This window comes from Eleutherodactylus coqui, chromosome 4 (genome assembly GCF_035609145.1).
Source record: "Eleutherodactylus coqui strain aEleCoq1 chromosome 4, aEleCoq1.hap1, whole genome shotgun sequence".
NCBI lineage: Eukaryota > Metazoa > Chordata > Amphibia > Anura > Eleutherodactylidae > Eleutherodactylus > Eleutherodactylus coqui.
In genome coordinates, this window is record NC_089840.1 from 88426202 (window position 1) to 88449619 (window position 23418).

The following is a 23418-nucleotide window of genomic DNA, read 5'->3' on the forward strand; positions in this document are numbered from 1 at the left end:
ATTTTTGTGCGATGCGATTATATCAGAAAGTCCCATTGACATTAGCATTAAAAAAACGGAGCATTAATAAAACACTAGTGGGTAGCAGCCCTTAGGGGGCCCTGTGGCAGGTTTTGCATTGGGGTACAGCAGCTACACGTTACGTCTCTGCAGCATGGAAACCAGTGACGTTGCAGCTGCATAGTCCGCCATATAGATAAAACCCAACTATAAACCCGCTATATCTCGTACACAACCTCTCATCCCCGACTGCAGATTGGACACTCGGACATTTGATAAAGTATTTATGGGGCTCCATCTAATAAATAAAGTCTTGGCACTCCTCAGGCCTTATAATGCCGTATATACATTACTGCGCCAATTACAGCCCCAAGAATAACTCACACCGCGGTCGCTTAATTATAAGATCCTCGTAATGTTTCTAAATGCCCCCTTTCTAACATTTCACACCTCAGAATAATCCATCATTGTGGACGACCTCCATAAAGGCATCTCCGCCCGGTATACCCAGATCTGCACTGGCGAGGGAGCTGCCCATTGTACCCCATGGAAATACACATCAGGTATCTGGATGGACCCTTCTTGAATGGAGCAGAAAATGACCCCCACAGGGCTTTATTATTCCTGCCATCAGTACAATTTACGGTTTATTCCTCCATCGGGTTCATTTCAATGTACACACAACTCCTGCAGATTCTGATGAACTATGGGCAATGCTGCCAACCAAGACATGAAGTGCCAACTCTGCCGAATCTACTAATAACTGGCACTAGAAGAACCAGACATGAATTTCTCCATGTCTGGTCACAGGAACATTCCTCATGGTGCCCACATCACTGTATATATGGCAGAGCAGGGCACTGCCAGGCATATACCAGCAGCATCATCCATGACCTTTGACCTCCACTCGGCCAACTGCCATTTCCTTTCAACTGTCAATGGCAGCGATTGGATCGACGGCTACAGGATTGCCAAAGATGACGTCCAATGGACAAAGAGGAGAGCGAGAGAAGCGGAAAAGAGAAGAGGATAGCGTGAGCGTACTCACGGCGATAAAGAGGAGGAGCAGAGAGAATGTCATAATCACAGAGGATGATGAGCCAACACCGGGCCCCAGCCAGGACCCCGGACCATCAGACCCCGAACTGTACATCAATGGCTTCACCAGCCTTCAGATATTGGGTGAAGGAACCTTCGGCAAGGTAAGTTTTAGAACTTCTTATTTTCTGGTAAAAGCACAGGAACCCTAATTATATTGTATTTCCATTCGCTGTGTTATTGAATGCAAGCTATTGTTTTCTTTTATCAGCCATTTAACCCACATAAAAGGCTTAGGATACGTTCACACGTTGTAAATGTTGGTGCAGATCAGTTGCGATGCGAGGATCTGTTTTGCCATTGCACTGTATGGGGGACAGAAAAATGCAAATCACTGAAACAATCCTCCTGCTGCGATTTTTAATCCTCGAACCGCAGCTTGTCCTTAACCCCTTCCCGCTGCAGGACGTAAATTAACATCCTGGGAGCGGGGTACTTCCCGCAACAGGACGTAAACTTACGTCCTGGGAATAGCGCGGGATCACATATGATCCTGCGCTATCCCGCAGCGGGATTCGGCTGTCAGTCACAGCCGGCGTCCCGCTGCAACAGCGGGGGGCATCGGAGATGCGCCCCCCGCTGTTAACCACTTCCCTGCCGCCATCTACTTAGATCGCGGCAGGGAAGTGGTTAACAGCGCGCTCCCTCTAGGTCTCCGGCCGGCTCTTGCGATGTTATCGCGAGAGCCTGGCTGGTTGCTATGGCAACAGGACGCTGGATACCGGCCTCCTGTACTGCCATAGCCTAAGATCGCTATAGTAAGAGATAATGCATGGCAGGGAAGAAGCCCTGTCATGCATTATTGCAGCGATCTGAAGTGTAACAGTAAAAGTCCCTCAGAGGGACACAAGTGTTGTAAAAAAAAGAGAAAAATAGAGTTCAAAAAATAAAAATGTAAAAAAAATGGCAAAAAACCCTTTTTTTATGCTTTTTCTCATATTAGCATTAAAAAAATGTAAAAAATTAAAAACCCCACATATTTTGTATCGTCGCGTCCGTAATGACGCGTACAATACATTGAACATGCTTTTTATCCTGCATGGCAAAAAGCGTTAAAAAAAATGCTAAAAAACTGAGGCAAAATGCTAATTTTTAGCATTTTGCTTCCCATAAAGCGCAATAAAAGTGATAAAAAAAAACAGATGTACCCCAAAATGATACCAATAAAAAATACAGCTCGTCTCGCAAAAAAAAAGCCCTCACAGAGCTCCATCCATGGAAAAATAAAAAAGTTATAGCACTTTGAATGCAATGAGTTTAGAAAAAAATAAGAATTTCCAAAAAAAGGGTTTTTATTGTGGAAAAGTGAAAAAAACCTCAAAAAAAATTAACAATTTTGGTATCGTTGTAACCGTACCGGCCCGCAGAAAAAAATGTGTTGTATCATTTATCATTAACGCTTTTTTAAAAAAACAAAAAATCTATGGCAGAATTGATGCGTTTTCTCTTCCTACGATCATAAAAAAAATAATAAACGTTTTACAATGTAGTCTATGTACCCAAAAATGGTACCAAAAAAATCTACAGTTCACCATGCAAAAAACAAGCCCTTATACGGCCGCGTCAACGGAAAAATAAAAAACTTATGGCTTTTGAAAAATGGAGATGGAAAAATACCAAAAATCGCTTGGTCCTCAACGCCAAAATAGGCCATGTCATTAAGGGGTTAATGAAAACAAAGATCTGGTACCGTGTTAGCCAGTAGAGCAAAATGTGATTGTTCCCAGCAAGAGAAACCTTGTAGATATGATAGCCATTTGATAGCCATTAAAAGGTATCATATCTACAAGTTTACGTGGTTTCTCTTGCTGGCAACAATCACATTAAAGGGGTTCTGACATGAATAATGTTTTTATGCTTTAGCAGCCATTGTTCCCTGGTCTGCCTAATGGACCCAGGGAACCCACGGTTTAATGGCTGCTAAAACATAAAAACATAATACTTACCTTGTCTCCTGTTGTTGTTGACATCGGAGGGGTCATCTCCCAGCAGGCGCTGCTCTTCCTCTTCTTCCTCCACGAGCCGCGCTGCTCCGGGATCGCGCGCATGCGCAGTGGAGAGGTGCCCTCTGACAGGAGTCAGGACGGGCCGCGCCTCCACTGCGCACGCGCAGAATCTCGGAGTTCAGCCAGGACGGACGGGCCGCCCACAGCAAGCACTGCTTGTGACGTGCTTGCTGTGGGCGGCCCGTCCGTTCACCTCGGAAGTGACTGACGGACGGAGCAGAGACGAAAGCGGTCATTTTGACCGCTCCTGCTCTGCTTCTACAAGCCACAGAAGAAGATGCTGGCTGGAAGGGACATGCCTGGCGATCGGCCCTAGCCAGGCAAGGTGAGTAAAAAAATTTTTTATGTCAGAACCCCTTTAAGGGGTTAAACATCGCGAGTGGAAAGGTCGTCATAGAACAACATGTGTGGGACTTTCCTGTGAGAGCTCGCACTCCCGCATCGCACTGGAAACGTGCGATTACCTCGCCAGTGGAAAGGAGCCCTTACGGTGGTTTTAAGCACCACTGAGGCCACTTACATTGTATTCAGACAGTAAACATCACGGCTCGCCGGCAGTTACTGTATATGATTGCCATATACCGTGTATGTCAGAATGTATGTCTATATGTTGTCTTTAGGCCCGTATGACAGGATTACATTGTATGTAGTAGTATCTATTCACCTATGTATCATTTTGGCTCTGTATGCTGGTTTTTGGCCAGTTTAATATCATCTTTGTAAAATCCACTTTTCCCATCTTCCTTGTCCGTTCTCACTTGACTTTGGGAAAAAAATATCTCCCAAATTTAATCCAAAATCAGCCTCATTGGGTTATAGAATGGCAGTACTATTTGGCTGAGGTATTATGTCAGTAATATACAGTATGATTATAGACTTTGGGTGTAATAGTGGTATTATTAGAAAAATGTGTTATTATGTGAGGAATGGATACTATATATATGAATGTGTTTAGGCATGTATGATGGTATTAGGTAACAATATGGCAGCATTATATGGGAACATTGTGGCGGTATTGTCTAAGCAGTGTATTTTATTATTACATTCATTGCATTCGGTCAGGATAGATATAGTAGGTAGGTAGATAGATAGATAAATAGGATTGTCTCTCCTGGCCGCTGTCAGTGATCATTTCCTCCTTGTTTTCTTGAGGTGGTCCTGGCATCGTTCCCCGGAAGAAACACCCTCATGGCCATCAAGGTTATCGACAAAGGAAGGAACAACGCAAATACACTGAGAGAGCGCCGGATACTCCAGAGGGCCCAAGACTGCCCCTTCATCTGCCAAATGTACGCCGCACAGCAGTCTGTGGACCGATTCTACTTCGTCATGGAGTATCTGTCCGGAGGAAGCCTGGCGACAATGATCGAAATGTGCGGCCGCTTGGACATCAGCAATGTGAGGTAAGTAAATGACTGATCGGGAGACGGGTGGGAGATACTGAGGGTGACATGACAGGTGAGATATAGAAGAATGGCTGGCGTACAGGCTGCCATAACCAGCAGTTCTTCTCTTCTGGGGGTGACGGACACGGTGATGATGACATGATGTCAGGGGTCTGATATGTCATTGATACTACACTCTTCTCTCAGATTCTATACAGCGGAGATCGTATGCGGCCTTCAGTTCCTGCACCGACGCACCATCATCCACCGGTAAGCAGCACTTTCCCACATTCCTCTGCTCCCTTGTAAGAGTGCCCCAGCTTTCCCGGAGTCCTGCATCAGGCCTAGTTTTGCTGCCCTACATCCCTGAGGCTCCTGTTTCATTGCACTGATTTGCATTTCCCTTTTCTTTCTTCATTGCAGAGACATAAAGCCAGAAAACATCATGGTGGACGGATCTGGACACATCCGCCTCATCGACCTGGGGCTGGCCCAAGACGGCGTCACCCCGGCTACTAAGATCAGCGGGATGAGGGGCACAGCTCAATATATGGCCCCAGAGATGATTCTTGGCAAGGACTATGATGCAGCAGTCGACTGGTGGAGCCTGGGGATTGTTGTATCCCAGATGGCCACAGGACAGTCCCCTTTCTGCTACGGCCCCATCAAGAGAGAGATCTTTAAATCTATCCTAACAAAGGAGCCAGAACTTCCATCTTGGCTCGATGCAGACCTAAAACATCTTCTGGAGAGACTGCTGCGCAAGAATCCTGACAAGAGGCTGGGTGTAGATGAAGACATCAGAGATCACCCGTTCTTTACCACCATAGATTGGAAGAACTTGGAGCTGAAGAGAGAACAGCCGCCATTCAAGCCATTCCGGGGAGTTCTGGAGAATGACAACCTGCAGTGGCCGGAGGATAAGACACCCCTTCACCCCGCGGACGGATTCTCGTACACTTCACCAAGCTGGACCCGGTAAGATCTTCCTCCTCTAGGGATGATGTTCTTTAAGCTGACCTCTGTGTTCTTCTGGTGTCAGACAGAACAGGAGGTCATATAGTAAAACTGCTTCATGTCACCATGTCAGCTCCGCTGTCTTCTTCCATTTTGGCTTCGTTATTATTGCTCCTGTGATTACTATGTCTCTGCTTCTTCTTAGGATGACGAGAAGAATCCGATTGTGAAGGAAGCCACAACCATCTGGTAAGTCCCCTCTATACAACCTACAAATACATACCTACACACAGGACAACTACCATTAGAGCCATACATTGTAACAAATCTCCACATATCTTAACTAGTTTACTATAAAAACATTTCCTCTCTTATGTCTTGTAGGATTGGCCCGTACCAACCGTCTCCTGAACCCGCGACTCTGCTGCTGTAGAAGACCCCGGCTTGCCACCAACATCCTCTCTCCATCTGTATGCTGTGTATGACCATCAGCGACCCCGAACCCTGACATCCTCCGGCTGACATCAGACCACATCCTCTCCTGAAGACCCTCTTCATCCCCCGGAGCGGCCTGTGCTTGATTGGTAACTGGTGAGTTCAGGAAGAATAGCCCGAGGGACTATTATCCCTGAACTCCTGGTTACTAGTAAGACCTCGGCACAGGCCAGGTAAGTAGCCCACACCACATACATGAAGGTTAGACACACACACATAGACACAAGTATACACACACTGATAGGAGTAGATGCCGGCTTTGATCCTGGGACTTGTTCCGATCGCCATATTTGGGGTCAGGAAGGAATTTTTCCAACTTGGGGACAATTGGCTCGTACCCCAAGGAGGTTTTTGCCTTCCTCTGGATCAACTCAAAGCCTTAAATAGGGTTAGGTTTTATAAATAGGGAAGTAGCCACATAAATAACACAATATAAACATGTCTAAATATCTTTAGCTTTGTAGACTCTCTAGCTGACATCACATACACCAGGGAGGGGAGCGGCTGCCGTTTGGTCCTGAGATTTATTCTGGTCGCCATATTTGGGATCAGGAAGGAATTTTTCCCCCTTAAAACAGGATAATTGGCTCTTTCCTCAAGGGGGTTTTCGCCTTCCTCTGGATCAACACAGTCTATAAATAGGTTTAGCCTGATACACTTTACATTTCACACATAGAGTAAATAGTAATAGATTATATATTCAGATTTATAAAAAGAAAACAATATGCTATCAAAAGTCCTTGGACTTGCTGATTGACACGTTGGCCCGTAGAGGAAATACTTAGATAGTGGAAAAATGTGCAGCATTTCTGCATCAAAATCCCCTTAATTGGTGGCATTTTGACCAGATCTGTAGCGCCTACCCTCTCACCTCAGAATCCTTCACTTGGCAATCGTTACTGAGCCCGTGGCCACCGCTGCCGCTGGTCAGGTGATGCGCCCACTTCCACATCACCCGGCCAGCGGCAGCGGCGCTCAGTAGCGGTTCCCGGATGGCCTCAGTATTCGGAGGTGAGAGGGTCGGCGTTGCAGACTGAACCAATCCTGTAGATTGTGATGTGGCTTTCTCATGCTGCACATTTTCCATGGACTTTTCTGCCCCCTGTGAACATACCTCTGAGGTTTCGGCTCGTACCTCAAGGGTTTTTATTTCTTTTTTTGCCTTTTTCTCGATGAACTCAGCCTAAAACTTCCCAACATAAAATGCACCATTGCCTATAACTACAAATAAAATGTTCTTTCTCCCCCTTATATCTTTGTGTCCGTGTCTTTATTTCCCTCGGTTGTCTATGTAGTTTCCCTATTAATGGGTCACACTCCCCGGGCGCCAACTCTTTTTAGAAGTTGAACTTGGTTACTCCTCTTATTGTATAGTCCCATATCCCACGTTTGCCAGGATCTTCTATGTGTTTTGTGAAATCGTGGCCAAATACGTGAATGTGCTCTTATTTAAGATGGGCTCATTGTAGTCGTACCTGAAGACGTCTGTAGGTCAGATATGTGTCTGTAGGGACTGGTTCACTCTACACAATGTAGTAGCAGAGGCCAACCTGCAGCATCCAGATGTTCTGACACTACAACTCTAAGGTGGGCTCACACGGGGGGGGTGGGGGGATTTTTGCAAATCTCAACAATTTTGCTGTTTATCTCGGGCTTAAGATTACTGGCGGAATTTTCGTGCAGAAAGTCTGCATGGAAATTCCATGGTAATTCCCCCCCCCCCCCCCCCCCGTGTGACCCGGGCCTTGGGGCCCCTTCACACCAGCGTATTTGTGCACACAATACACAGAGAATAGAACACATTGAATTCATTGGGTTCATTCTCTATACTATTTATTGCACAATCATTTCGCTCACATGAAGAAAAATACAACATGCACATTTTTATGCACATTTACACACTAAAAGTCCCGATAGAAGTCTATGGGAGGTACGCAAATGCACACAAAATACGTGTACAATTGCGCAATATGATGCTTAATTCTGCTGGAAAGAACACATCTGGAACTCATTAGGCTAAATAACCTTTAAAATCACGGTGGGGGTGTGCCCTGCGCCCATGTGAACTGGACCCGTAAGCGCAAAACATACAGTAATGCGCACACAAATGCATTGTTCATGGTGCAAATACAATGCACTTACAGGAGGGTTTTTGTGCATACGCTTGTGCAAGCGGGCCTCCTGCACCACTGCTAGGGAATGACACAGGTGCCCGCGACCTTTCATTGCGGAAGGGCCGTGGAATCGGACAGCTGCCATTGACTTCAATGGAGGCTGTCCATGCAGAATCCGCACTAAAATAGAGTATGCTGCGATCTTTCATCCTCTATACTTACACCCCTGCGCCAAGGGGCTTTTAGGTATGAATACGGGTACAGAGGGAGGGGAGGGGGGGGGGAGCTGAATTTTTGCACCCTAACCCCAGAGCCTTTAGTTACACCCCTGATTAGGGGCATGGCCCTATATGCCCCACCAGATTTACTATAACTCACTCCAGAAACTGGAATAATTTATAGCCAATATCAAGATCAGCTCGTGGAAATGTGGTTTGATGTTCAGAGATTTCACCACCTGCTGACCCGTCGTTCGTCATACTACAATGTGCTGGAGCAGTGTTCAAGTTGATTTTCAATAGCTATTTGCAATCCGCTGCTGAATGTCATGGACAATTCTTCATGGAGGCCTCGGTTGCTTCATGGTTGTGACAGACTCAATTTTGTGCCATTCCTGCACCGGGCTCTAAATACAACATTTAGGAGGTGGTTTTGTACCTGGATACTTGTTAGCAAAAACTTTTTGAGTTTCCTTAACTGATCCACCTCGCACATAGCCTTTGACTATTTGCTTTTGGAGGAAGAACACTATCTTTCTGATGTAACATGTGCAGAAGGACTAAATAGTGAGGTTAAATAAAGCTGGAAAACTGCATGCGAAGTAATAGGACTTTGCCACACAGGCTGCAAAGGGTTACAGCCTCCTCCAAAATGGGTGGTGCCAGAATCGGAGTCAGGCTACTTTTCCGTGGCCCAACTTGTAGAAAGCTGCCCAATAAATGGCACATAAAGCAGAGTCCGTCCTAGATCATAGCACAATGGACAGCTCCCTCATGCCCATGTTTAATTAATGTGCTCAATAACAAGACATGACTGGCACAGCGGTTCGTGTGTTGGCAGATTCGTTAGACTGCGTTTGTGTAACAATCAGACTACATTTCATTAATTGATGGAACAATCCATGTAGTTCCAAAAGGTTCACTAACTTCCACAACTGTTTTACTTAAGTTTATTAGGTATTTCTGGCAAAAAAAAAAAGCTAAACTTTAATATTTTCGTCAGAAGACAGGAAGTCTCACTCTAAAAACACAAACAAAACTTACGATACAGAGTTGCAAAACGAAGCGAACCCTTTGGACTCGCCGAGATCTTTTTGTGGATGATCACAATGTGAGTACAGACAATAAAATCTTGTTTTAAGTATTGCTTTGAGAAAAAGGTTAATATGGGAATTCCCGAGCCGTTCTTTAATTACAGACAGCCAAGAAACCCATGGCAATCTTGGAGATAATAGCGGTGATCACAACGAGCTCCTCTCGGCCGCGCCGCTCTTATTTGTCACTGACAGAGGCGCGGGATGAAGCAGCAGATCACCGCGGTAATTGCACATTTATCATCGAGGAGACACGCAGATGGGCTGGATGTTTTTATGACTTGTGTGGAGCAGCTCTTCATCTGCTTACATTAACATAGCAGCGCTGCTGTATATAAACATTGTGCAAACTGCAACTTCAATACCAAATGTCCCAGGAAGCTTCCGGATTTGTTTTCAATTACATTAATATTTTTCCATTCATTTCCTACTAATTAACATGCACATCCTGAGGCGTCCTTTATGCTCATGTTTTCCTCCTATTTTACTTACAGTTTTGCATTCTTTAAGGCCTTATGTCCACAGGGGGGGGGATCGGATTCCGCATGCGGGAGCCAGCAGCCGAATCCGACCCTGCCCACAACCAGCGACCCTGCGTCACCTGTCCGGGTCTGCTGCATGCCTGTCAAGGTCTTCTTTTTTCTGCACTGTGGGGGTGTGGGAAGTACTGGCCGGCACGCTAGCGCACAAGCACAGTGAAGTTTTTTGTGTTTTTTAAACTTCTGCTTTCTCGCAGGATCTGTGGCCGCAGCTCATTTGCGGAAGGGCCGCGGATCAGACGGTTTGCATTGACTTCAATGGAAGCCGTCCGTGCGGGAGCCACACTGAAATGGAGTATGCTGCGATTTGTTTTCTGGACCAAAAGGTCGGCAAGGCAAAGCCACATGCTTTAATTCCAGTGCGGATGCCCATGCTTATCTATGGGCGGCTTAAAATGCAGGTCTTCCACGCGGGTGCCACGTGCAGATTGCGCAACTCAGATTTGCCTGTGGACATTGGGCCTAAAGAGATAAAATTGTGAAGTTGTCACAATTTGTTTTTATATGTCTTCCTCTGGATCAACATTGGGGGGCAATAGGCTGAACTGGATGGACACTTGTCTTTTTTCGACCAAACATACTATGTTACTATGTAAGGGTCCTAAAATTGTAGCATCCCTTGGAGAATTCTGCATCTCGCCCTATCCAGCAGCATAAAGTGTTAGGAAAAGACTGAAGAGTTCGAGCTATAAGAACATCTCATCATGTGAGGCATGTAGAAAATCCTCAGAGGTTACTGAACACTTGGGATTACCAGATCCACACTGTTGCCTCTATAGGAGCCTTGCAGGAGGGCTTGGGGAGTGGAAATTGTATAGCAGGGCTAGATGAATCCCAGGACCTAAAACGGCTACTTAACCCTTTGCAATCCAATTTTGAATTCAGGGTTTCCTAGGGGGTTCTCTCTTTCTGCCATTATACAATGGCACCATCTGCTGACTAGAGCCAGTACTGCGGTATGGGACATGCTGGAGAGGCCGCCAACAACAGAGCGGCCTTTACTATACAGTAAGAATACCCTACTGGACGTCTTCCAACATTGGAGATGTACAGCCTTCAATCAGAATGTCTTAAGACGTCAGACAGTGGATTGGAAAGGGTTAAAGGAGTATTCCAATAACTAAGTCAACGGTGAAGGTGCAACTGCTGGGACCCTCATCAACTGCCAGATCGGAGTTCCTGTGCCCCCCAATTGACTGGAAAATTGAATGGTGCGGCAGCGCTCATGCTCAACCAGCACTCCATTTATATAAGTAGGATCGCCACTGAGTTCAAGCTTTAAGCAATCTTTAGCACTCCCACTGAAATTAATAGACCCCCGTTCTGGCAATTGGTGGAACTATTCCGGTGACATTAGATTATCCTCTATCGTGCAGATAAGTGATAGCTAACTGGTTGGTGGGGGTCGCCCATGATCAACTAGTTTTTCCCTATCGTGCGGATAGAGAATAAATTAATGTCACCGAATAATGCCATGACATCATCATCGCCGCTGTCCTCTCCACTCATTAGCTCATCCAGATTTCTGCCATTAATAGACAAAACGGTTGCAATATGTGCGTTTTGTCTCGCATCTATTATCTTCAAGCTTCTGGTCACATGATGTGTTATCTGGCAGCTGCTCAGGCTGTTCATCATTTCATCTCCTGGAGCAGGAACTCTCTACACTCCAGCAGGTCACATGATTCACTCTATGATGTCATGGGTTACTCTGGGAGTAATCCAAGAGTGTGATGATGAATACACCCAAATTTGGCATGGATTCCAACACAGAATACATGTTAAAAAACTTGTCAACATGGCCTAAATGATGTGTATTTTCTGTGCTATGTGAGAACAGAGTCAAGTGAACAATCAAGTGTTGAGTGCATTGAAAAAATATTCTATTAACTGACTACTAGAGATGAGTGAGCGTACTCGGAAAAGCACTACTCGTTCGAGTAATTTGCTTTATCCGAGTATCGCTGTGCTCGTCCCTGAAGATTCGGGTGCCGGCACAGAGCGGGGAGCTGCAGGGGAGAGCGGGGAGGAACGGAGGGGAGATCTTTCTCTCCCCCTCTCCCGCCCGCTCCCCCCTGCTCCCCGCTGCGACTCACCTGTCATCCGCAGCGGCACCCGAATCTTCAGGGACGAGCACAGCGATACTCGGATAAAGCAAATTACTCGAGTGAGTAGTGCTTTTCCGAGTACGCTCGCTCATCTCTACTGACTACACTGAATTTCGCCTCCAGCATCAGAATGAGACGGTACAGCGAACAACGAAACAGAATTACAAACTATCCTAATATTTAGCATCATATTACTTGGTATGAACCTCCTATGTGGATTACGGTCTGAGGCACTACTATACGGTATTCACAGCTACAAGGAGGCCTTCTACATGTGCCTAGCAGTCTATAGAAATTGAACCTGTCATTTCAGCTGACGAAAAGTCATGCGATTCACTTGGTAAGACCATCTGCCTGAAGAAAATGAACAAACGCTGAGCAATTAGACAGCAACCAGCAGTTCTCCTTTGCCTTTAGGCCCAGCGGAGAGATTCTGCCTCCATGTATCAATTAGCTGAAGCTTTTCTCTTCCATGCTAATGAGAACCACAGGGCCGCATATAGCAAATGCCTTTAATAAATCAATGGAGCTAATTTTCCCCCAACTGCTTTAACAGTTTAACGTACAAAATTGTCACTGAACTAATTTTCTTACTAATCCTGTATAATTCCAAGGTGTGCAATAATAGTCGCTTAATAACCAATTATGGCGCTCTTACAAACTGGATGCATTTGGGGTGGGCAGCACAGTATATAAGGCGTTGCATGGCACCGACAGAATATAATGGTGCGATGAAACTGTCTTGTGTGTCTGACCGGATGATTGCAGAACAACACTAATAAGTAGATTGAATCTTCCGCTATGATGGGAAGGGGTCAGATCACACGGTATATTGTAGCGCTGCATCCTATACAGGACCATGAAGCAATGAAAAAGGGGGTCTGATGTGTGGAGGCCTCCCCTCACAGCTTACAGGATTTAAAGGGGTTTTCAAGGGAAATAGTATTGATCCTCAGGATGGATCATCAATAATTGATTGGCTGGGTCTGCCACTCAGGATTCTGACCGATCAGCTTATCAGGTGCCACTGTCAGCGCTGCTACACAGGGGGTATGAAGTGAAAGCTGCTACTCCGACCCCTGTGTAGTGGCCGATGCTCTAACTTACCCATTAACTTTAATGAGACCCCAGCCTGCAGTTACAAGCGCCGGCCACTACACAGGGGTCGGAGTAGCAGATTCTGCTCTGTACTCCTATGTGTTGTGGTACTGACAGCTGATGCCCAATCAGCTGATCAGCCGGGGTCCCGCACAGTGGACCGCAGCTGATCAACTACTGATACGCACATATACGCAGGTAAATACATTAGTGGGTGTGAGCCCTAAGGGTATATTCACATGGCAGAATGCACAGTTGACTTTTTTCACAGCAAATTCTGCCCCTAAAGACTATGTCCAAAACGGCGTCTTTCTGCTCTGGTTTTTGGCGCAGATTGCACATGAATTCGCCCTGTCAAAGGGCAAAATCTGCATGTGAGATTCCAACACAGAAACTTTAAAGAAATGACGTGTGACTTTTTAGTTTACGCGTCACAATTCAGCAGGCAGTTTTGCCCATGAATCCCATGTGCGGGTCCGTGCCAAAAACTACGCCAGAAAGCCGCGGATTTTGACTTGGCTTTTTGAGGATGGAATGCATACAGAAAATCCTTCAGTGAATTGCGCCGTGTGAGCGTATCATAAGGCTGGGAGCCTGCGGTCAGCGCCATAGGAGCGGATGCACATTTGCACGTGACTCAGTTCGACTTCTTTGCGCTCTGAATGAGCCTTTTTTGGGAAAGTACCTGCGTATATCACTGTGCTTGGTCAGGGCATGGCCATATGTGCGACACACAAAGACGCACTGACTGAAATGGCTAATTTGGCTAATGAGTTCCAGATGTGTTCTTTTTCAAACTGAATAAGGCAGCGTATCACGCATCTCTTTGCGGATTACGCATGCATTTGCGCACCCCCCATTAACTTCTATGAGGACCTTTGGTGTGATATGTGCAGAAAAGTAGTGCATGCTGCGTTTTTCTTTATTTTGCGTGACCAAAATGCATTTGGAAAATACAGAAATATGAACAATCAATGGGTTTTATTGTCTTCGTACTGCGTGCGCAAATACGGCTGTGTGACGTCGGCCTAATGCTCTGCACCTCAGTCATAATTGTGACTCCTACAGGCTTTGCACCGTCTGTTCTTCCCTGGACGAGGAGCATTGTGGGAAAAACTCGGCAAGCTCTTATTGAGCTCCTCCAGACTGTTGTAATTAACCTCATTAGACAGAATAAATACAGAGAAACCCTTTCCCTGCCAGACAGACTACCTGAAATACGCCATTCTCTTCACATAAACGCGCCATTCCAGCAGCTGCATGACCACACTATATAGCACTGTGTAGGCCCTGGCACAGTGCTGGTACAGAAGGCAACACCGTATACATAGAACCCCTACAGGTACTTGATACTGCCGCCACCGGGGACACACTGCCACCACAGAACCCCAAATTACTGCTACAAAACCTCTACTATGCCCAGATCTATGTGCCATATACAGAGGTGATTTCTGACAGACATAATAAGGACTATTGACCCTTTAGGATAGTATGGGGTGTCATCAGGAGACTCCAGGGACAGTGGGCAAGCAGTGTGGGGAGAAGGCAGAGCAAACACCGGACAGCGCCGGGACAGTGACGGAAGTGGAACCTGACAGCGGTACAGATTGTGCTGCATCGGAACTGGGAGTTTACATGGGCGATGAACGAAGGGCCGGCGCCTGGCATGAGCAGCAGGGAAATATGGCAGCACAGGAGCTCGGAGCTTACATGGGTGGTGAGCAAAGGGCCTTCGGCCGCCAAGAGCAGCAGAGAGACCAGAGCTAGGAGCTGACATGCCAGTCAGTGCAGCACCGGGGGCTACGGGACACCCAAACAAAAGTTGAGGGCAATCACTCTGCCTCCACCCATTCTCCTGCTCAGCCAATGAAGTTGTGGGCGTGCTGTTTGTCTCCACCCATTCTTCTGGTGGAGACAAGATACACCAGTATCGTAATACAGCATTTCATTTATTTATATATGTTTAGGAGTCCAGTGAGCGGTCCTATTCAGTAATTGACAGCCTTCGTTGTAGGAGTGTACTTACAAAGAAATCTGTCAATCATGGAGTAGGACCGCACATCGGACTCCTAAGCACAGAATGAGCAGGGATATAAATGAATAAGTTGCAATTTATACAGAATTTTACCCATAAAACTATATATCACTCTGCTCGGCTCTTCCTGCTCTACAATATGAAGCCTGCAGATGAGACATAATGTTCAATGTCACAGGTTCCCATTAATTGGTTTCTTTATACTTTGGATTTCTATAAACTCAGTAAGCAACTAGACACGAAGAAATAACAAAAATGATTTTGTATTACTCAAATGTGATCCTCCACCAACTGCCAGGATGAATCATCCCTAAGTGCCGGCATGAGCGGAGCTTCTGCACATACACATGAGCAATAAAGACTGAACTTTTAAGACCTCATTCTCAGTTATGAGCATTACAAATGTGTAGACTTTCCAGATAAAGACTTACATCTGTTCTCTATGGAATGTGACTTTGGCAAAACAGCTTAACTTTTCAGGTAATTCCAAACACTATAAGCTCCATTACTAAAATCACTTTGTGAGCTTCATTGCTTTGATGGATTACTGCACCCAGTCCTGTGGACTTCAGTCATCTAACAGGGAGCGGTCACATTCTGATGTCCCCTTATGTAAGGATAATGCTCCTGTACTGCAGCACATCCAACAATCTCCAATCATTTGTGCAATAAATAAAATGTCTATTGATGGCCAATTATCAGCATTCTGATATCCCTTCAGTCGTTGCCGACTTTGGCGGCTTCCTTCAGATTTTCCATCAGCATTATACTTGTCCCATATCTCATTATGCAGGAATGGTGAAATCATTTAGTATTACATTACAAGACACTTTAAATGAGATTAAAAACCCAATTTAAAACCTACAGTGGTATATAAGCACTAGGATCACAGTGTTGGTAGTAGTGCATCTTGACGCCACCAGAAGCTAGGGGTTTGACAGGAGGAACGCCCCTCTCACACCCCTAGCTTCCGACTGGCTCAAGAGCTGAAAGTCCTACTAACCTGGATATGTGGCAGAAGCCAGCGGTGCTCAGCTAAATAGCCTAGCTTCAGTTCCCCCCACCCTTTATCTCTGCTCCCCGCTCCCCCGTCTGCGATTCTCACAAAAGGCTTATGTCCCCTTGTCTCAGCTCCATGCTTGGCCGATCGCGCTGCTCACCTCACCACCGGCTGCTCTGCAGCCCCCGGCGGTGCACTTCAAGGCATTCCTCAGCTCCCCTCTGCCTCCAGTTGTCCGCGCTGCGGCGGACTTAAGCAGTGGCTTAGCGCCTCCAGTCCCCAGTCGTGTGCAGTGTTCCGCTCTGTCACCCGCTGTGCTCCACGCTCGCCGCTGGGTTCCGAAGTCTGAGGTGGGGCCGCCTGCAGTAACCCCTGCGCTCTGCTGCAGGCTCCACTGTTGCTATGTCCACGGCGCTGCCCCCCACTGCCGCTGTTCCTCCCCACTTCTCCGGCCCTGCAGTGGCAGGCCTCACTAAAGGCCTCCACCGCACCACAAGTAGCACCCAACGGACCTGCGCGAAACCAGATAGCAATGAGGCGGCCGGCTGGTGAGTAACACTGCTGTGGGGGCATGGCCCAGCACGCTCACTAACTGCCAATGCGGAGGTAGGGGTGTGCCAGGGCCGTCCCTCTATGTAAGCCCTGTCACACCTCTACCTTCCGGTGACATCAAGATACACTAATACCCACAGTGTTGAGTCATAGGGTATATGGATATCATAGGAAGAATTAATATGAGGCCCCCGTCCACTACGACCACCCTGATGGCTTGTTCATACTACCCTTATTGATTTCTATTCCTCTGTTCCGTTTTTGAAGCAGAGAAACAGAAATCAAACTGAATGAAAGGTTTTCGTTTATTCCCCATTGATTTTAATGGGTTTTCAAAAAGACGAAAAGGTTTCCACTCTGTTCCGTTTTGTTTAATTTTCCCTTTCAAAACGAAACAAAGAGTGCAGACTGCTGTGCTAACCTAAACTGATCGCTGAGTTGGACCCCTTAACTGCTGTTATGCCTGCTTGTATGACAGTTATGTCCATCTGCGATGGGTATCAGCAATTATTAACTAACCCTTAGCGACGGCAATATGCCTTTTCAGGATAGTATGGGGTGTCATCAGAAAAAGGGCAAAATGTGATTGTTCTCAGTAAGAGAAAACAAGTAATCTTGTAGATATGATACCTTTTAATGGCTAACAAAAATACATGATGTTATAGCGAGCTTTCAGACCTCTCAGGATCCTTCTTCAGGCAGAAAAAGAGTGATTTCTCTTGTAACTAAAGCGCCTTAAGCCAGGAAGCCGCCTTTTGATGGAGGCCTAGTCTACACCCCACATGGATGCCCCGTTCAGGGTGGAGCAGTTTCTTCACTGTGTACTGACAGCCAAACAGCCCGGTTCAGAGAAACCTATGGTCCTGTCCATTTAACCCCTTAGATGCCACAGTCAACAGTGGCTATTGGGTTGTCAAGGTAGCATGAGTCTAATGAAAGCCATCTTTGTATTCCTATTAGGACCTTGCATTAAATGATGAAGTAATAGAAAAAGTATCAAGATAAAGGTAGCAAAGACCCCAGCACTAATAAAAAGCCTTGAACTTTACTAATGCATAACATAAAGAGCGTAGAGGGTAGGCGCACACAGATTCCCCCAAGGTGAATGTGCTTTGCACTATAACCCACAGAAACGTGTACGGCCACCTTCCTTTGCAATGAGGAAACAATCCCGAAGATTTCGTACCTGAACGATACAGATATGGCTTCTGCCACAGTTGAAACAGGAAATCCTGTGTTTCATCTTCCAACAGAACAGGCCAACTCCCATTTTCACTATGAAGTCAGAAACAAGCTCAATAGGCAACGACCAAACAGATGGATTGGCCGTGCCGGTTGTGAAGACAGCGAGCTTCTTCCTGGCCTCCACGTTCCTGAACCTTACGCCTTGTGATTTTTTTTTTTTTTGAGGGGGGAGCGTTAAACATGGAGTCTACATGCCAACGTACCACCCACCATGCATGATCTGAGAGTAAGCATCACGGAGGCCAATGCATCAGCCAGTCATGACATAACGTGTAGGGCAGGAACTTGCCTGCAGGTTAGATGTGTGTTGGGTGACAAAGGGGCCCACATTGTCCACCTCTGATGTGGAAAACCTTTTGAGTTTCTGTTCCCATTGATATATTAATGTAAACAGGAGTCACAAGGGTTTCAAATCAGGAAAATCATGTAAAATAACCCTGTACATATGCGACTTATATCTCATCAGATACACTGTACTGTAGCTGCTCCATGTACATAGCAGAGGTTTTAGAGGAACCAGCCTTTTCAAAAACTGGCCAGTAATTGACCAGCCTGGTGGCAGCCCTAACTGGTTGGCATCGTATTTACAGAAGAGAATGGATCCAAGCACCCTGCCCTCAGTGGTATCCATCAGAAACCTTTCATACATTCGCCTTGTTACTCTTATTTCCTTAAAGGGTATAACTAGTCAGAATACAGCAGCATTTAACCCTTGATGACCAAGCCTGTTTGATCCTTAATGACCAACTAATTTTTCAGGTTTTTTTTGTTCATCGTTACATTCCAGGAGCTAGAACATTTTAATTTTTCCTTCGACAGCCATATGAGGGCTTGTGATTAGTGGGACAAGTTGTATATTTTTAATGGCATCAGTACTGAGTGCATATAAAGTATTTGGGGATTGGGGCAAAAAAATAAATTCTGCCATTTGCTTTTTGGATTTCATTTTTACAGCGTTCAGTGTGCAGAATAAATACTGATAGCATTATCCTCTGGGTCACCACGATTCGCCGATACCAAGTTTATGCAGTTTTTTATGTTCTGCTATTTTTATACATTAAAGCACTTTAAAAAAAAGAAAAAGATTGGCTTTTGTGTTGCTGCATTCCAAAAGCCATAACATTTTTATTTTCCCATCGACTGAGACCTAGAAGAGCTCTTTTTTGCTGGATGAATTGTAGTTTTCATTTATCCAATTTTTGGGAACATATAACATTTTGATTGCTTTTCATTCTTTTTTTTTTTTCTAGAGGCAAGATTACCGATCTGCAATTCTGGCATTGTTTAATTTTTATCAGCATTCACAGTGCGGTATGGATGATATGTATAATTAATTCTGCAGGCCGCTGCGGTTATGTCAACACCCCATTTATTTAGTTGTTTTTTTTTACAACTTTTTCACACTTTAAAAAAAAATAATATGTGTGTCACAGTATTTAACCCCTTCCCGCTCCAGGGCGTAAGTTTACGTCCTGGCAGCGGGGTACTTCCTGCAGCGGGAGCCAGCTGTCAGTCATAACCGGCCTCCCGCTGCAAAAGAGGGGGTGCATCGGAGATGCGACCCCTGCTGTTAACCCCTTCCCTGCCGCGATCTATGTAGCGCACTCCCTCTGTGACGTCACCGGGCTCTCGCGATATAATCGCAGAGAGCCCGGCTGGTTGCTATGGCAACAGGACGCCAAACACTGGCGTCTTGTATTGCCATAGCCTGTGATCGCTGTATAAGCGATAAGGCATGGCAGGGCAGTAGCAGTAGCCCTGCCATGCCTTATCACAGCGATCATCAGTGCTGTACTGTAAGTGCCCCAGAGGGGCACAATTTGTGCAAGAAAAAGGAAATAAAGAAAAATGTAAAAAAAAACACCTTTTTTTATGCTTTTTCTCATATTAGCATAAAAAAAGGTAAAAATAAATTAAAATCCCACATATTTGGTATTGTTGCATCCGTAATGACGCGTAAAATAAGCTGCACATGCTTTTGACTGTGCACAGAAAAAGTATTTAAAAAAACCCACTAATTTCTAGCATTTTGCCTCCCTAAAAACGCAATAAAAGTGATCAAAAAAGCCGTATGTACCCCAAAATGGTACCAATAAAAACTACAGCTCGCCGCGCAAAAAATAAGCCCTCATGGAGCTCCATACATAGAAAAATAAGACTTTGAATGCAGTGATTTAGAAAAAAAATGATTTAAAAAAAAGGGATTGTATTGAAAAAAAGTGGAAAAACCTAAAAAAAAATGTAAGAATTTTGGTATCGTTGTAACCGTACCGACCCGCAGAAAAAATGGATTGTGTAATTTATGCTGCATGGTTAACGCTGTAAAAAAAATATCTATGGCAGAATTGATGCGTTTTTCTCTCCCTGCTATCATAAAAAAAATAATAAAAGTTTTACAATATAGTCTATGTAACAAAGAAAAAATATAACAAGGGCTGGTCCAGGATCCATAGCAGTTCAGTAATGTTTGTATACTAAATGTCGAGGGTTGGTTAGGTAGATGATAAGCTATAACGGAGTCCTGGGACCCCTAAATGGTCAATCCAGGGTTACTATGTATTTAGGAAGTTGGATAGGGAGTCCGCTCTGATAGCGTGGATCCTTACATAAAGCATGATTGTGGATATTGTATTGGTCACCCCAGGGGGGAGAGATTCAGGATTTTCCATTTGGAAGTGATATGGATCCTTGCGGCCTTACATATGACCTGAATAAGCCGATGGGCTGTGACATTTAAGCTTCGGTGGGCGGGCTCTTAGAAGACTGTGGGAGATTTAGATATCGAGCCCACAAGCAAATGATTTATCAAATTATGGACTCATTTCCAAAGCTTAACAACCTCTGAGCAAGAGGACCAAGTGTGGCGCATACTCCCGACCTCTCAGCAACCTCAGAAACAGAGCAGGGAGGAAGATGGGGCACACGTGGCGGATCCTCGGTGGAACTAAGTACGTTCTATGAAGAATTTTAACCAAAAACATTTTTCTTTTATTGTGATCACTGCTGTAAAAAGTATTTTTATTTTTTTTATTTTGGGATGAGCTGTACTTTTTAATAGCACCATTTGCAGATCCATGCAAAGTTTTGATCACTTTCTATACCGTTTTTTGTAAGGCAAGATAAGCAAAATTTGCTATTTTCACCATGTTTTTTTTTCATGGTGTGCACTGTGCAGGTTACATAATGTACTAACTTTTTTCTCTGGGTCATTTCGAACAAAGCGATACCACATAAGTGATTTTATTTTTACATAGTAAAGGGGGAAAGGTTGCATTATGATGTTTTTATTTTTAATAACTTTTTTATACTTTTTTATTTTTGTCCCACCAGAGGACTTGATTATCAGCATCTTTTATCACTCTCCTAATGCACTATTGTACACCAGCATAGTAGTGCATTAGAAAGCCTATGAGGTCAGCCAGAGGCTGAGCCTCATAGCGCACCATAGCTGGCAGACCAGGAAGCTATATTTAAGAGTGCCATAGCAACCTATCAGGACCCCCACGATCACGTCACGGGGGTCTGACGAGTGACATAGCAAGCCTCCTCCCTCTGTCAGCCTCGTATATGCCGTGGTCACACGGACCGTGACGTGTAAAGGTTTAAACAGCGAGGATCCAAGGTTTCTTCGGTCCCCGGTGTTAGAGCAAGTGCCATGCGGTCATCCAGGAGACCCACGCCAGTCCTGTCATGTAGCTGCTGCCCAAAGACGGCGCTGCAGAATAAAGTCCATTAACGGCCGCTGTCAAAAGACGCATGGGCAGTCATTAAAGGGCTAAAGAGAGTCCGATATGTCTGCTGTGTGGATCTGCGCAGCAGTTTTTGAGAAACTTGCCACTAGAACATGCATAGGGGAGTACTTGGAGTAGTCCTGGATATTCATGAGCTGCAGGCTAGCAACACCCACTACCCTTCCAGCCAATGATTGACAGCTCTCTGCTTATTACTGTGCATAGTGATAAAGTCATTGGCTGGAGGGCGGGGTGGGTGTGGCTAGCCTGCAGCTAATGAATATTCAGGACTAGTTCTGTATCTGGCTGCTACTAATGAAATACAACTTTCTCCTAAACTACTGCACAGATACACAGCAGACATATCAGTGTAATCAGTGTGACAGGCGCTACCTTATGGCGCTCTCAGTGAGGCGTGCAGAACCGCGATGACTGTCTCTTTAAGATCTGTATGACAATACTCGTATATCCTGCAGCCAGAGAAGGTTTACTTTTTAGCCTGTTTATAGTATAGAAATTTCATTCATTGACATATTACCTGACCAAACCAAAAATCAGAGTTTATCTGTACCAAATCGGTTTATCTAAATAAGCCAGAGTAACACAAAGCAGGCGGAGGTTTCCAGGAGGATTGGTTTTCCAAACAGACTGCTTTGTCTTCAGAGTTCTTTGTGAGCTGCGCTGTGTTTATCATCATGTTAGCTGTTAGTGATTACCCTCAATGGATCTAGCAGGGTCATGCCAGGCATTATGGGACGCCTCAACAGTAGAAGCCTCCAGTGCGAAATACAAGAAGCTCGGATAGGCCTTTTTATTGCAGTAAGGAGTAAACAGCAGGTTACCCTTTACAGTCCGAATCCCAACTCAAGTGTATATTGGTGTTGGAAGGAAGCCTCCACCCAAAGTAAAGGATGAAACTTAGCTCTAATCCATCCCTTGTCTGCCTTTACAACTATTGTGCATATATATATATATATATATATATATATATAATACATACACACACACATATATATTACACACACACACATATACATACATACATACATACACACACACACACACACACACGGCCAAAAGAGAGATAGCTAGTTAGGAAACTTTTCTAACTTAGGCTTCATAGTAGAAGAGTAAAATTGAAAGGGAGAAAAGCGAGAATATTTTGGAGAGAAACCGCACTCTGGTCGGAGGTTCCATCACAGATTTAACACAAAATACTGGAAGAAATAGTGGTGCATGCAGCACTGTATCTTCTGGTAAGATGCGGGGCAACTGAATGGAAACAGATTGGACCCCATTATAGTCAATGGGGTCTGTTGGGTGCTGTTTGGTTCTGTCATAAGACGATCGTCCTGGACCTGATCGTCCAGGGGATTCCCCTTTACCGCTCCCTGAAAGCAGCAGGAAGACTGAACCCTGGAGTGCGGATGTGATAGCAACCTTAGGCCTCATGTCCACGGGGACAGATCCGCAGGGGGGTGTCCCGCAAGCGTGATCCGCGCCCCATAGGGATGCATTGGACTCCCGCAGGTACTTAAATACCTGCGGATGTCATTTTCCCCTGAGGCGCGGATTGCGTGCGTGGGAGAACATCGCAACATGCTGCATTAAGTGCGGGTCTCCCACGGGGACGGCTCCCACAGGCTTCTATTGAAGCCTATGGAAGCCGTCCAGATCCGTAGCACACCCGCAGCTGAATTTCTGCTCTCTGGCGCGGGAGAGCAGGAGTTCATTAAAAAAAAC

At 45.4% G+C, this 23418-nt stretch overlaps 2 protein-coding genes across 3 annotated transcripts in view; one reads left to right on the top strand and one right to left on the bottom strand.

Moving 5' to 3' along the window:
- Positions 1 to 23418, bottom strand: part of SH3KBP1 (SH3 domain containing kinase binding protein 1) — a 325546-nt gene that overhangs the window by 210763 nt on the left and 91365 nt on the right. The window lies entirely within an intron of this gene.
- On the top strand, positions 5073 to 5696 carry LOC136624676 (protein kinase C delta type-like). Its single transcript, XM_066598627.1, has 2 exons — positions 5073 to 5467; positions 5652 to 5696. The coding sequence occupies exons 1-2, from the start codon at positions 5118 to 5120 to the stop codon at positions 5674 to 5676; spliced, it is 375 nt and encodes a 124-aa protein (XP_066454724.1). The 5' UTR covers positions 5073 to 5117; the 3' UTR covers positions 5677 to 5696.